Source organism: Botrytis deweyae (genome assembly GCF_014898535.1).
Source record: "Botrytis deweyae strain B1 chromosome Unknown BDEW_010, whole genome shotgun sequence".
Classification (NCBI taxonomy): Eukaryota; Fungi; Ascomycota; class Leotiomycetes; order Helotiales; family Sclerotiniaceae; genus Botrytis; species Botrytis deweyae.
In genome coordinates this window covers 891477-904595 of record NW_024066217.1, presented here as the reverse complement: position 1 = coordinate 904595, position 13119 = coordinate 891477, and the positions used below count along the sequence as shown (strand labels likewise).

General features: G+C 35.4%; 3 protein-coding genes across 3 annotated transcripts; 2 read left to right on the top strand and 1 right to left on the bottom strand.

The window, feature by feature from the left end:
* Positions 1-1184: 1184 nt before the first annotated feature.
* EAE98_005340 (uncharacterized protein) lies at positions 1185-2607 on the top strand. The gene is made up of 2 exons (XM_038952962.1): positions 1185-1985; positions 2085-2607. Exons 1-2 carry the CDS (start codon positions 1679-1681, stop codon positions 2297-2299), a joined length of 522 nt encoding a protein of 173 aa, XP_038810804.1. The 5' UTR covers positions 1185-1678; the 3' UTR covers positions 2300-2607.
* Positions 2608-3130: 523 nt separating this feature from the next.
* Positions 3131-5569, bottom strand: EAE98_005339 (uncharacterized protein; the record flags this gene model as incomplete). Its single annotated transcript, XM_038952961.1, has 1 exon — positions 3131-5569. One exon carries the CDS (start codon positions 5567-5569, stop codon positions 3131-3133), a length of 2439 nt encoding a protein of 812 aa, XP_038810803.1.
* Positions 5570-6379: 810 nt separating this feature from the next.
* EAE98_005338 (uncharacterized protein) lies at positions 6380-8048 on the top strand (the record flags this gene model as incomplete). The annotated part of the gene is made up of 2 exons (XM_038952960.1): positions 6380-6404; positions 6622-8048. The coding sequence occupies 2 exons, from the start codon at positions 6380-6382 to the stop codon at positions 8046-8048; spliced, it is 1452 nt and encodes a 483-aa protein (XP_038810802.1).
* Between the last annotated feature and the right edge of the window lie 5071 nt (positions 8049-13119).

Sequence of the window (13119 nt, the reverse complement as noted above, 5' to 3'; positions counted from 1 at the left end):
GTAGATTATTATACTAATAAGTCTTTCAACAATAACTTACTACGATACCACAAGCCATTCCAGATATAGGAAATCACAAAAAGCAGATAAATTGTCATAAATACTCTGCGATTAGCCATCGAGGGAAGCATTGTTGATCATGAGCTTTGTTGACCATATCACGTTGGCGGTTGAATCTCCCGAGGTATCAAATTCGCTAAAGATTTTAGGGCGTGTAGAAAGGTTGCATGATCATGATCATGAGTGCTCACCACAAGCAACATCTACAATTCCACCATGGCAAGAACTCTTTCTTTCTTCTCACTATCAGTATACTGAGATGGAATTCTATATCTGACTGACCAAACTTCCAACGCGGAATTTTGGTACAGTACTTACAAACCAAGCTAGTTCTATTGTTTTGTCGTAACCTTAGCAATTGGGGGATTTACTTTTGCAGGTCATCAAACCTTTTAAGCTGCGTTTGCACTTCATAGGCAAACTGAAATCGAAAATTGGAACAGAGTCTGGGATCTTTGCTTCGCCGCGAAACAATCCCCCGACAACAAGTACATATACATATTAGCATGACTGTGTACTCCGATACAAAGTATCGTGGGGTCCTGTCAGATCCTCCTTCGTCTTTCCTTAATAATGCATAATTGATACAGACATGAAAATTTCTACACCGAGGCTAAAGCGCATCCCAACATTCACAAAACTGCTGCGCGCAGAAGATGAAAACTGTGCAACAATTAGTTTGTGCACAGTGGCCGGATATGAGAACCTGATGTCGGGATTTTCTGGAATCCTTTACTGCAATAGAGAGGTTTTATGAATCAATGTTGGGGTATCGCATCGTTTCTTTACTTTTATATATGTTTTAGATTTTTCCGTTGTTAATGTCGATATCGATTTTGTTACCATCTTCTAGCTTCTTTTCCTATATCTATCATAGTATCAATTTAGCTTCTCTTCATAATTCAGCAATACTAGGCGCTTATAATGACGGGAGCGTGGAGGAATAGCACGAGCCTAAAGTTGGGGTCGATCTAACATTATGGCCAGTAGTCAAAAAGTACGTTTACCGCGACTAATCCTAAATCCTTTTAAAAGGAATACTTCTGAAACGATCTCTTCAAGAATAGAAATTATGATCTTCGATTACAGCCTCCGCTAAAGATGTACAGTGAGTAACTGAACATGTTGAACATTCGTCTTGGAATCATTCTTGGCTGAATAAGTGATATTCGCAATTGTGTTTTCAACAATTTGACGTAGAAATTCCAGTTTTGTATCTGGATGTGTCAGGGGCCTAAATCAAGCATTGTCAAAGATGACAACTATATATAAATAAATATACAGAGCTAATCGATCTTGTGGCCATGCATTCACACACCTGCTTAGCCGCACCCACGCAGCCTTATCTGACCGCAGCTGGCGCAATCCTTCATTCACCATGATGGCTACAGCCAACGACACGATTAAAAAAGTTATATGTATTGAGATCTACACCGCAGCAATCAGAGTTATGACGTTGGAGTTTTTTCTGTTCTTCGGGTTGCTTTTATTTAATAGTTCTGGAAACTAAGATTAATTTTTTTTAATTTGTCTGCAAAGAAACTCTCACCACGACAATCATCTAAAGTCATTTCCTTAAATCATCTACGAATAGGAAGATCATAGCAGCTAATTCAAAATGATTTCACGAGTCCTATTAATACTCTCTCTTTTCTTCACAATCATCACCGCAACCTCAATCCCAATATGTATCACTGATTCCAACACAACAACCTCTTTCAATATATCTTCTCTATCGAAATATACCACCCAACTCTGCACCCAAATCGCTTCCAACAATTTCTCATCCACGGCTAGGAACTACAATATAGATTCCAGCTCCAGCTCCATCGTTTCGCTTGCCTTTACATCTGCAGCCACAACTTGTCCGGGGAATAGTTCCGCAAGCGACTGCGAAATCGTTTATGATCATCTTTTCTCTGCGTGTAAGTTTTGATTTGGGTTTTCTCTTCCTTCCTCCTCTTTAATGTTATAATTGGAAAAAGAAACAGAAAGTAAGTAAAACAAAACTCACATATCCACAGGTGGTGACAACAGTTCTTCAATCGCGGGATCAGGTTCCATCGATACAGGATGTGGTTTGTATAATTTCCAACTCATAAATACGAATCCGAATACTTCGAATTCGACAAGTGTATCGAGTGAGAGTGGAGGTAGTAAAGTTAGTGTGGTCAGTTATTGCACCGTCACGGGTAGTGTGCTGTTTGGAGTGGCGGCATTGTTTGGCTGGTTTCTGTGAAGAGGGGGTTTGTTGTTGGAGTGGGAGATGATTGTTCGACTGCTGGATTTATAGGTATATTTGTTGTGGTTTCGGTAGATGTGGTGGGAAATGGTTCAGTGAGATTTGTTGCGCTGGATGCGAATACAGTTCGGTTAGGATGGGTGGTCGTGGCTATTCCTCTTGATTGTGATTCAGTCTGAGGACGTATCAATTTCGATTAAAATGGTTGTTCTTGCTGCTTCCTTACATCAAATCCCTTGAGATATCAGATTTCTTTTGTATTTTTATGATTTCACGAGTGCTATTTCTAAAGCAATTTATCGAGCGGGATAAAAGGAGAGAGAATCTGAAATGTATATCATTCAAACATAATTCATCTAAGAAATCCTTCAAACTTACTCTTCAATACCGTTGTGCTAGCAATCCTTCCGATAGGTGAATTCACTATATATGCATACCGGAACTTGGAGAAAGATGCTACTTCGAATAGGTAACTGGTGACTAGCAAGTCGAGTTATGATATGCCCTCTTATGAAGTTGCTATCAGTTCTCTCGGAGAGCACTCCTGTCATGAATACACTGTCAATTAGTATATACCATTCTCTTGATCTTTCGAGCAGCCAATGTACACTGACGTATAAACCTTCTGTACATCTATAATAATCACCCACTAAATCCTCCTAGTCTCTAAAAGCTCTCATCATCAAAAGATCCAGAAACAAAATCCGCGTCAATTCTTCCATTCCCATTTCCAAATTTCCACAAACCACAGTAATTATCCATTCCAACCCCCAGAAACCAACAATTCCAATCTCAATAAATACAGACCCTAACCTCCCAGAAATCCACTCAATGCAAAACCATCATGACTGGATTAAAATCCGCCGTTTTAACCGCCCTATCAAATCCCCGCATGAGATTCATCAGCGAATCGACAGGCTCATAATATTCATCCAACATAAACTCGCGAAGTTTCGACAGCATACGAAGTTCATTGTGATATGCTTCTGGAGAGGTGAGACTTCGATCCGAGCCTGAGAGGAACTTCAAATCCCGAGTCGCATCTGCATCTGGTTTTCGTGCTAGGTCGAGATTTGGGTTGGGTTCTGAGGGCGTGTTAGATGAGTCTAAGATATGATCCCAATTGGGATTCCATTTACTGTCTGGAATTTCTGGGTTGGTTTCGTGATTGCTGTGCGTTTGTGTATCCATATGCGTATCTATATCACTATTTCCACACGTCTTCATATTCCGGCTTTTCTCCACCCATCCTCTATCCATCCACCCTTTTCCAATATAAGCACAGTGAAACATCGAAATATCAGAATTCAATCCTTGAACAGAAATTTTCGTCCTGATTTTTTCATCGAGATGAGCATTCCTATAATCATCCACAGGTCGCAGGACTCCACAAGAATGATTCTCCGTCCCATCATAAAAATGAAGGACGAAATCTCCAACTTTTGTCGAGCGGGGAACAATCCCAATACTCACAAGCCAGGGAGATTTAGAGAATCGCGCAAAAGCTCTTTCACTAGTGACATTCTTGCTAGATGGAAATATCGCCGCAATAAGCAGAATAGCAATAGGAGAGCCGTGAAGAAGCTGCCATAGCTTGGCTTCAGAAAGTTCGCCGATTCCGGAAAGCTTGCAGCAATATTTGAACACCTGATGCATGACCTTGCTGAAAAGTTTATAGTGTCGCAGATCGGGGTTCTTCCAGAAAATATCCTGTACTCCTAGAGACTCCCATGATACGTAGAGACTTTTGTAAAGGTTCCGAAGCTTGGAATTGAATTGGAGATCCCATACCTGCCGAACGTCAAGTTTTGGCCTGTCTTTGTACATGTCGAGAAGTTCGTAGAAAGTATCAATCAAAATCTGTTTTTGCTCGGCAAACTTTGAACTTGAGAAGTCCGGTGTAGCAGTCTTGGTCACGACGGCAATAGCTTGAAAGTCACAGTATACTGTTAAAATCTGGGGATCAACGGGTATGATCCAAGGTCCCACTTTAGAACTCATTTTCAATTCTCCAGGCGCCGGAATATCCGTGATCTGGCTTCCCACAAACGGCCAGCTAGAATTCGGCAGGTCATTTCGTCCGAGAGTCCAATCTGGTACCCAGCTGGGTAAGCCCTTTCGTTTCAAATGGGGACGCATAGTTTCGGAATGAAATAGCATATCCCAGAGTCGTCTTGGCTCGGTGGAGATAGCAATGTAAAACGCCGCATCGACAAAAACCTCATCTACGCTCTTGGTGTAGTCCACTACCGGCAGATAATCTTTCGGGTCCAAATATGAAGATATTCCATAACTATACGGAGGACGAATTTCAGCAACAGCAAGATATCCGTAGATGATGTCTCTGAAATCGGAAACTCCCGACCCTTGTCGTGATGCGAGAATACTCAGAAGAGAAGATCCACCAGTAACACCACTTTGAAACTTCCGTCGCGATACATCCATGCTCCTCAATATTTCCAGATGATACGCATCCGCTTGAGTCACGGTCTTGGAAGATATACGCGAAGATGAATCAATCTGAGCCGCATATTCTTGCGCACCTACATCGACCATCGGTGTATCCGATCTTTCTTGTGGATATGATAAATATCCAGCCTCAACATCCGAGTTAACAACAAGCTCATTATCCCCATTCAAAAACACACTACAAAGATCCTGCCACAGAACTCTGCACCTCCCAATCTGCACCACAACTTCTCGTGAAAGAAGCAATTCCTGATACGTCCAAACTCTCGTAAACCAAGGACGCGAGAGCACATCACGAAATGCAAGACCATGCGCTCTCGACAACCTAGCATCTGCTCCCCCTCTCCCAATACAATCGAACAGCGTGTCTATTTCCTCCGAAGACTCACCAAGATAAATGACAGTCCGACCCCCCAGCCGATAAATCTCTCTCATCAACCCCAATTGCTGAGTACGCTCGCCCAAATTATCCTGATCAATACATATTGCATCTGCCCATAACCGCAGGGGTCGATTTTCATCACGAAGATGAATAAGGGCATCTGCTAAATTAACTGTTACAGAAAATGGTCTTCCATTAATAAATACAATTTTCCTCGCCCTTGGATCGCCCCAAACATAAGAGAGTGCGGTATAGCCATCATAGATATCCAATCGACACTCCTTCAAACTCGTATGCACGAGACTACAATGGATTGGAGAAGAAGGAATACCTGGATGTATAATCAAGAGACGAATTGCATCTGATTCTGTGAGGTTGTGGTATTCGAATGCTGCGGGATGGGCTCCTCGAAACATGCGTGATGGGAAGTTGAAGAGGAAACTCATAACCAAACCAAACTGATTCACGAAGAGAAAAATTGGTGCATACAAGAATAGCTACTCAAACATTTCCTCATGATCCACCGAAAATAAATAAGAAAGCTAGGAAGTATAACCTTATGAGAATCATGAAATATCAAATTGAATATTGTACAATCAACCGCTTATTATCCTATCCCACTGAGCGCTTAAGTAGCAGTGATGCTATCAAATTTAGCCGCGTTCCCCGCTACCTACAACGTGGAGACGAATGTAAGATCTTACAATCCAGTCTAGTAAGCATACAGGGAATGGATGAAGTGACAAGATAATCTTTCGAGAAGCATAGGTAGGTATTCCTACCAACCCCAAAGAGACTGTGACACATAATATTAGTACATCTACATGATAATAAAGCATTCAATTCCTGCGTGCCCTTTATCATCAATCCATAAATAACCTTACCTCGATATCCTATTCCATTACCTGACAACAAACTCTCCAATTACTCACCCCATTCCCAAAATTATGATTCATCGCTAGCTAGCTACCTAGTAGGTAGGTGCGGTGCGTATCTTATCTCAATGCATGGCATGCACCGCAACCTTCCCCCTGTTCTGCCCAAGGCGGTAAGGTTCACGAATACGAATGAATAGCATCGGAGTCATCCAATTCCCAATGACTCTATTGATCAAATACTGAGAACCTTAGAGTATATAACCTTTAACTTTCCTCGAGAGGGAGTTATTCGTTTCTTCATACCACATCACCTCATCGCATCTAATAGTTAGTATGGACTATAATACAATGGAAACCAATACCTTCCCAGCAGGTGCGTGACGATCTCATTTTCAATTCTCCAACTCGTATATACCCATCACGTTTAGCATCACCTTCACACAACCCACCTCGAAGATCATATTATTCAAGAGTAAAAAGGACAACATAAACCGGATAATTTAAAAGAAAGACTCCAGAAACCACCATTAATAATCCCATCCAATCCCATCCAAGTAGTCAAAGTATCCCAATCAACTAACCAGCCCCAGGACTCCTCGGCAACTACTACTCCGTCCGTCACGAACTAGGTCTCTACCGTTCCTGTGCCGTAACATCCTACTACAGCTTCAGACCTAGCACTCCCAATCCCATTCCTGAACTAACCTCCCGCCTCCAACACGCTCTAAGCAAAACCATAGAAAAACACCCCTCGCTCTGTTACGGTCTCCTCCCGGGCTCAAAAAGCCACAACCTCCCCGCCCGATTTAAACGACTTCCCCAAATTTCCTGGGACGATCTCGTATCCATCTCCTCGGTCCATACAAGCAGCGATGCTCCATCCCAGGAAACGCGTATTTGCGAAGAGCTAGGAGCTTCTCACGAGCAGCTCTTCCAGGACCAGGAAACCAAACCCGCCTGGAAACTTCGGGTTCTCGTGCACGAGATGGAAGATCAGACTTGCAAGGTCTACATACTCTTTGTAGTGAATCACGCCATTGCCGATGGATTAAGCTGTGCTTCTTTTCAACGGACTTTGCACGAGCAATTGTCACTAGCGACAGTAGAAACGGTTGAGAAATATAGTGTGCAGTGGCCGTATATAGTACCGAACACCATCGGGAAACCAATAGCCATCGAGGACGCCATGCAAATCAGTCCCCCAGGCTACGAATCTTTCGCACCCACCACAGCACCTCTCACAGACGAAAAAGAGAAAGAAGAAAAAACATGGGCAGGAAACTTCCCCAACATGCCCACCATCGAATCCTACAAATCTCTTGTCCTCCTCGTGGCCGTTCCCCCCGAAAAAGTCCAGCGAGTGGTAGAAACGAGTCGCCGTCTGAAAATCACCGTCACGGGTTATCTGCACGGGTTGATCACCAGCTATCTTGCGCGCGCGGTCGTGACAAATGAACAGCTGCGTCTCAAAGCGTGCACGCCATACTCGCTGCGGAAATTTAGCAAACTCCCACTGAGTGACGTAGCAAACCACGTAGCCTTCATAACCACAACGTGGGACGCGGGACTGTTAGACCAAATCCGTCATGCGAGAGAGGAATCCCCCGAAGAAGAAGCATTGATTGCCACGATGGGAAGACAGATAACCCAAGAGATCTCGACAGATCTGAGCAGAATCGAAGCCGGAGGCGGCGTCCCACAATTGAGGAACGTTGCAGAGATTGACGACGTGGAATCGTACTGTCTCGCGGGAATGTCAGCAGAGCGATCAGAAACTTACGAACTATCGAACCTGGGCGTGGTTAAATTGAACAGAGTCCCCGAAGAGAATTCTCTAAAACTCAACGGCCTGATATTTTCGCAATGCGGAATGGTATTCGGTGCCCCTTTCGGATGCAATGTTGTGAATCTCGAAGACGGACCATTGGTCATTAGTTTAACGTGGCAGAAAAGTGGTGTAGAGGACGAGGTCGTGCAAGGATTGCAGCAGTTTTTGAAGAAGAGATTAGGAGCATAAACTACTTACGCAATAGACGAAACTAGAAAGTTGGCAAGATGTATATACATAAAAAAGATCGAGGAATTACACTCCGGAGTTTCATATAACATTCATATATATCCTCAAACATTATAAATCACAATAACAACAACAACAACAACAACAACAATCCAATTATGAAATTAAACAAATTATACATATTATCATATTAATCAAAGTTCAAACAAAAATCCCTTTTCTTTCCTTTCCTTTTCTTCCCTTCTCTTTTATATAATTTATAAAATATAAATCCCTATTTGAAAACTAGTATATAATAATTTAGAGAAGAAATATCTATAAATCTTGAATATTATAAATTAAATTCAGTTTTATATTGTATTGTATATATAATATTGATTATGTAAATTAACCTATACGCTCGGGAGAAACAAATTATATATACAGTTTACCGGTACTTCTTTCACTTCCACTTCCACTTCTAGATTCTAGAATGACAATTCTACGAATCTATATATATGCCCTATATTCCTTCATTCAAATATATAGCGACCGTACATATTAGCATTACCTTTGATACCTTATCATACTCATGATTGATCTGTCTATATTGATATTTTATATATTATAAGTGTATAGTTGTACTTTTTATCTTTATCTTATTTAACTTGATGTTAGAATATGTTATATTATGAATATTTAATAATAAATTTAAGTTTAAGAATTTATAAAAAGTTTTTTATATTAAACAAATTCTTAATTAAATTGAATTAATAAAGTTATAATAATTATTAAAAATTTGATTAGTTATATTAATTATTTAAATTGTATAATATATAATTGTTTGATGAAATGATTAAGGGGTATGAATATTATATTTAATATAGTAATGATTTTTTTTAAAGAATAAATTAAGTTTTTGATTGAAGAATAAGTATAAGTTTTTAAGAATAAATTTGATAAAATGATTGTATAGATATAGTAAAATGTATATAAAAAGTTTTGAGTTTTTTTTTTGTATAAAGATTTTTTTTGTTAATTTATAATAGAATTTTAAAATTTCAAATTAACTTTTTTTTATTTTAAGAATCAAAATAATAAGATATTTTATTAAAATTAGATTATTATTATTTAATATTTTGTTATATTGTATTTATAAATAACTTTTTTTTTAATATAGTTATGATTTTTATTTCTATAAAAATCTTTTAATTCAATTTTTTATTATAATATTAGTATTTTATTATTAATAAGTTTTTAAGCCTTTTATTTTTATTGATATCAAATTTATAGTAAGATTTTAAGTTTTTGTTTATATATATTTTAATTGTATATTGAATAAAAAACTATTAGCATTATTTTCAAAATTTATTGTTTTTTATTTGTTCAAAATATACTGGAATGAAGTGAGATATGTATTTTGTTTTTGTAATGGAATTTGTTTTATTTATGTTTTTATAAAGATTGTTTTTGTTAAATAAATAGATACAAAGAGAAGGGAATATAATCCATTATTAGTATCATTTAAGAGAAAAATAAGAAGGGATTTAGTTTGTTCATTGTGTAAGGGTTTATAAGAGAAAGGAAAGGCGGTAGTAAAGGCGAAAGAGGATAGAAAAAGAGAGGTACTTGAAGTTGCTGCAATTCTTCAAAATATAAATAGAAGAGTATAGATAATGATAGAATGTTTATGGCAGATTGGTGGTGAGACGGTTTACTATATGTATCTTGATGTTTCTTTTTTTGGTTTGCGTTGGACTTTGTAGAAAAGTTTGGTCATTATATCCTCCGCCTAGTCAATAGAGCGTCGAGCCTTCAAAGTGAATACCAATCTTCTATATACTTTAGTCGTTCATGAATATGCAATCGTATGATTTTTTAAACTCGTGGACTGTCCACAGTCAGTCATCACCATCTCCGTCGCAGAAAGCAGGCTAAACGTATTAGGCGTATTAGGTAATCATTTTGATTAATATACTTAACTAAATCGTATATAGCTTTCAATAGAATATATACTATACATAATGGATTCGTAGAAGCTAACTAAATAAATATGTACTCTATTACATAATTATATATTTCTATAAGCAGGCAATTTTTATATTTATAGATTTATAAAACCCCTTCTGATTAATCATAAGTAATATACGAAACTTTTAATTGATTGAAGCTTAGTTAATCCGGCCGGGCAAAGGGGGAATTTAGTTTTTCCAGCCGGGTAGGCTTACGAAACTAAAGGGGAAAGCATACTAGCATTTCAATCCAACACACAACCTTAAACCAATCAATAAAAACATTAGAAAAGAAGCAATTAGATTAAAGCAATTAAGGGCTTTCGAGAGCTCTAATTAGTTTTAGGTTACGCCGTATAATAATGATGGAATTAATGGATTGAATTAAAAGTATTGATGGAGGTTCATTTAGAGGCGCATTTGAAGGTGTATTTGTAAGCAAGAGTATGTATGCCTAAGGCACGATTGCCTTAGACGTTTTCGATTTTCAACTTTTAGAATCTGTATTAAAATCTATATTGGAATCTATATTAAAATCTATAAAAAGAAACTACCATTCTACTATTCTACTATTAATAATCTAATGAATAAATAAAAATTGATTAGAAAAAAATAAAAATGATGATAATAAGAATAATAAGAATAATAAGAATAATAAGAATAATAAGAATAATAAGAATAATAAGAATAATAAGAATAATAAGAATAATAAGAATAATAAGAATAATAAGAATAATAAGAACAATAAGAATAATAAGAATAATAAGAATAATAAGAATAATAAGAATAATAAGAATATATATTACTTATAATAAAAAGAAAAAAGAATAAAAATAAAAAAGAAAAAGAAGAATAATAATAATATTTTTTAGAAAAAGAAAAGTAAGAATTATCTTATTTTTTATTTATTTATTCGTATATATAGTTTTAATTCACTTATATACTTTTACTTATATATATATTTTTATTCGCGTATATAGTGTGAGCGAAACTTGGTACTGGTCACGTGACCTCTTTCTGTAGCTAGTATTTATAGGTCTTTTTTGTATAGTTTAGAAAAAGCAATTAGTTCCCACCTACCTTCTCGTATATTTTGTAATATGCTATATAGAGCCTACTCCTTCTTTTCTCTACTGAAGGCGCTATGTTTCAGTAACTTATCTATAGTATTTATAAAGGACTACTTTACGACTCTACTACCTTCTACTCTTTTATAATAGTTTTATCTCGTATATATAGTTTTATCTCGCGTATATAGTTTTATTTCCTATATATAATATTTACTTTATATATAATATTCACTTTATATGTAATATTCACTTTATATATAATATTCACTTTATATATAATATTTACTTTATATATAATATTCACTTTATATATAATATTCACTTTATATATAATATTCACTTTATATATAATATTCACCTTATATATAATATTCACTTTATATATAATATTCACTTTATATATAATATTTACCTTATATATAATATTCACTTTATAGTACTAGATAAAAAAAAAGGGTGTCACGGTGTAGATACACGTGACCGATAAGCGATAAGCTAGGCCCTGTTAGGCTAGCTTACAAGTGAAAACTCTGTATATCTTCACGCTGGAAGATCCTGTATTATAGCTCTTTGAGCTACGTCTTAGTCTACACCCTGTACCTACTGTTCTTAGTACTATCGAATATAGATTCCTGATCCCGCCTGCCTGCCCCGTGACAAAGGGCCGTAGCTCAAAAACACACTAAAAACAGTCATTATTCAACCTTTTTATTTCTATATATTTAGAAACTCTTTAGATTTATTATAATGAAATTTTACTATAATATAGAAAATTATATTAACTTTAAAAATAAAAAAATATGATTTTTTTTTAATAAATCATTTCGCCTTGATATAATCAATTAAAATCGATTGAATTAAAAAGTTCGGTTTTGTAACATTTTTACTAGTAAATTCATCGTATTTTTCGAATTCTTAATTTTTTTAATTTTAAATCCTAATATCAAGATCAAATAAATCTCTAAAAATATTCTATTTTTAATTAAAATTTTATTAACTTTCTATCATATTTGAAAGTTTGAGATCTAAATATTCAATTAATCAAGAATTGAAGCTCTTTAAAAACACTGAAAAATAACTATTTTTAGTGTGTTTTTGAGCTACGGCCCTTATTTTTTGTAGGTCACTGTATATATAATATTCACTTTATATATAATATTTACTTTATATATAGTATTTACTTTATATATAACGGAAACAATATTATAAACTATATAAATCAGATCATATAATAATTAGAAATATAATATATAAAATACTTTAAAATAGAACAATAATAACCAAATCAAATCCTAATCCAATTATTGTTTTTATAATTAATATTCAATAATTATCTAATATATAATCCTATTTCTTCTTTATAAGAAAAAATTAGAGTTTCAATTAAATATAATTCTATATATATACATTTTCTGTTTTATACTATTATTATTCAATTATTTCCACTCCACCGTGATATACTATTATCTTATATAATAATATAATATTCGATTGATTATATAATATTCACTTTTTATATAATATTCACTTTATATATAATATTCGATTGATTATGATATTAAATATAACTCTGTAAATATACTAGGTTTCGCATATTATAGTTTTAATAAATTTATATAGTTTAGATATTATAATAAAATACTAGTAGCTCTTATTAAGGTATATTATATAAATTACTTTCAAAGCTTATTTTCAATAACTTAGGAAATACTAATATAAGTACAACGGAAACGGTATTATAGACTATATAAATCAGATCATATAATAATTAGAGATTCGATCTATAGAATACTGTATGGATAAGGGAATTCATTCAAGGGAATTCACTTCAAAGGATTCACTTCAATACAATGGCAATTGTATTAAGGGTATTAGGTGAAAGCAAAGAAGACTAGCTCTTTCAGTAATGCCTATATAAGGCCTACTATTTCCCTTATTTAGCTAACTTTTTAGATTGAATATAAATAGATATTTAGGGATCTATATATAATAAAAACTATATCTTTTATA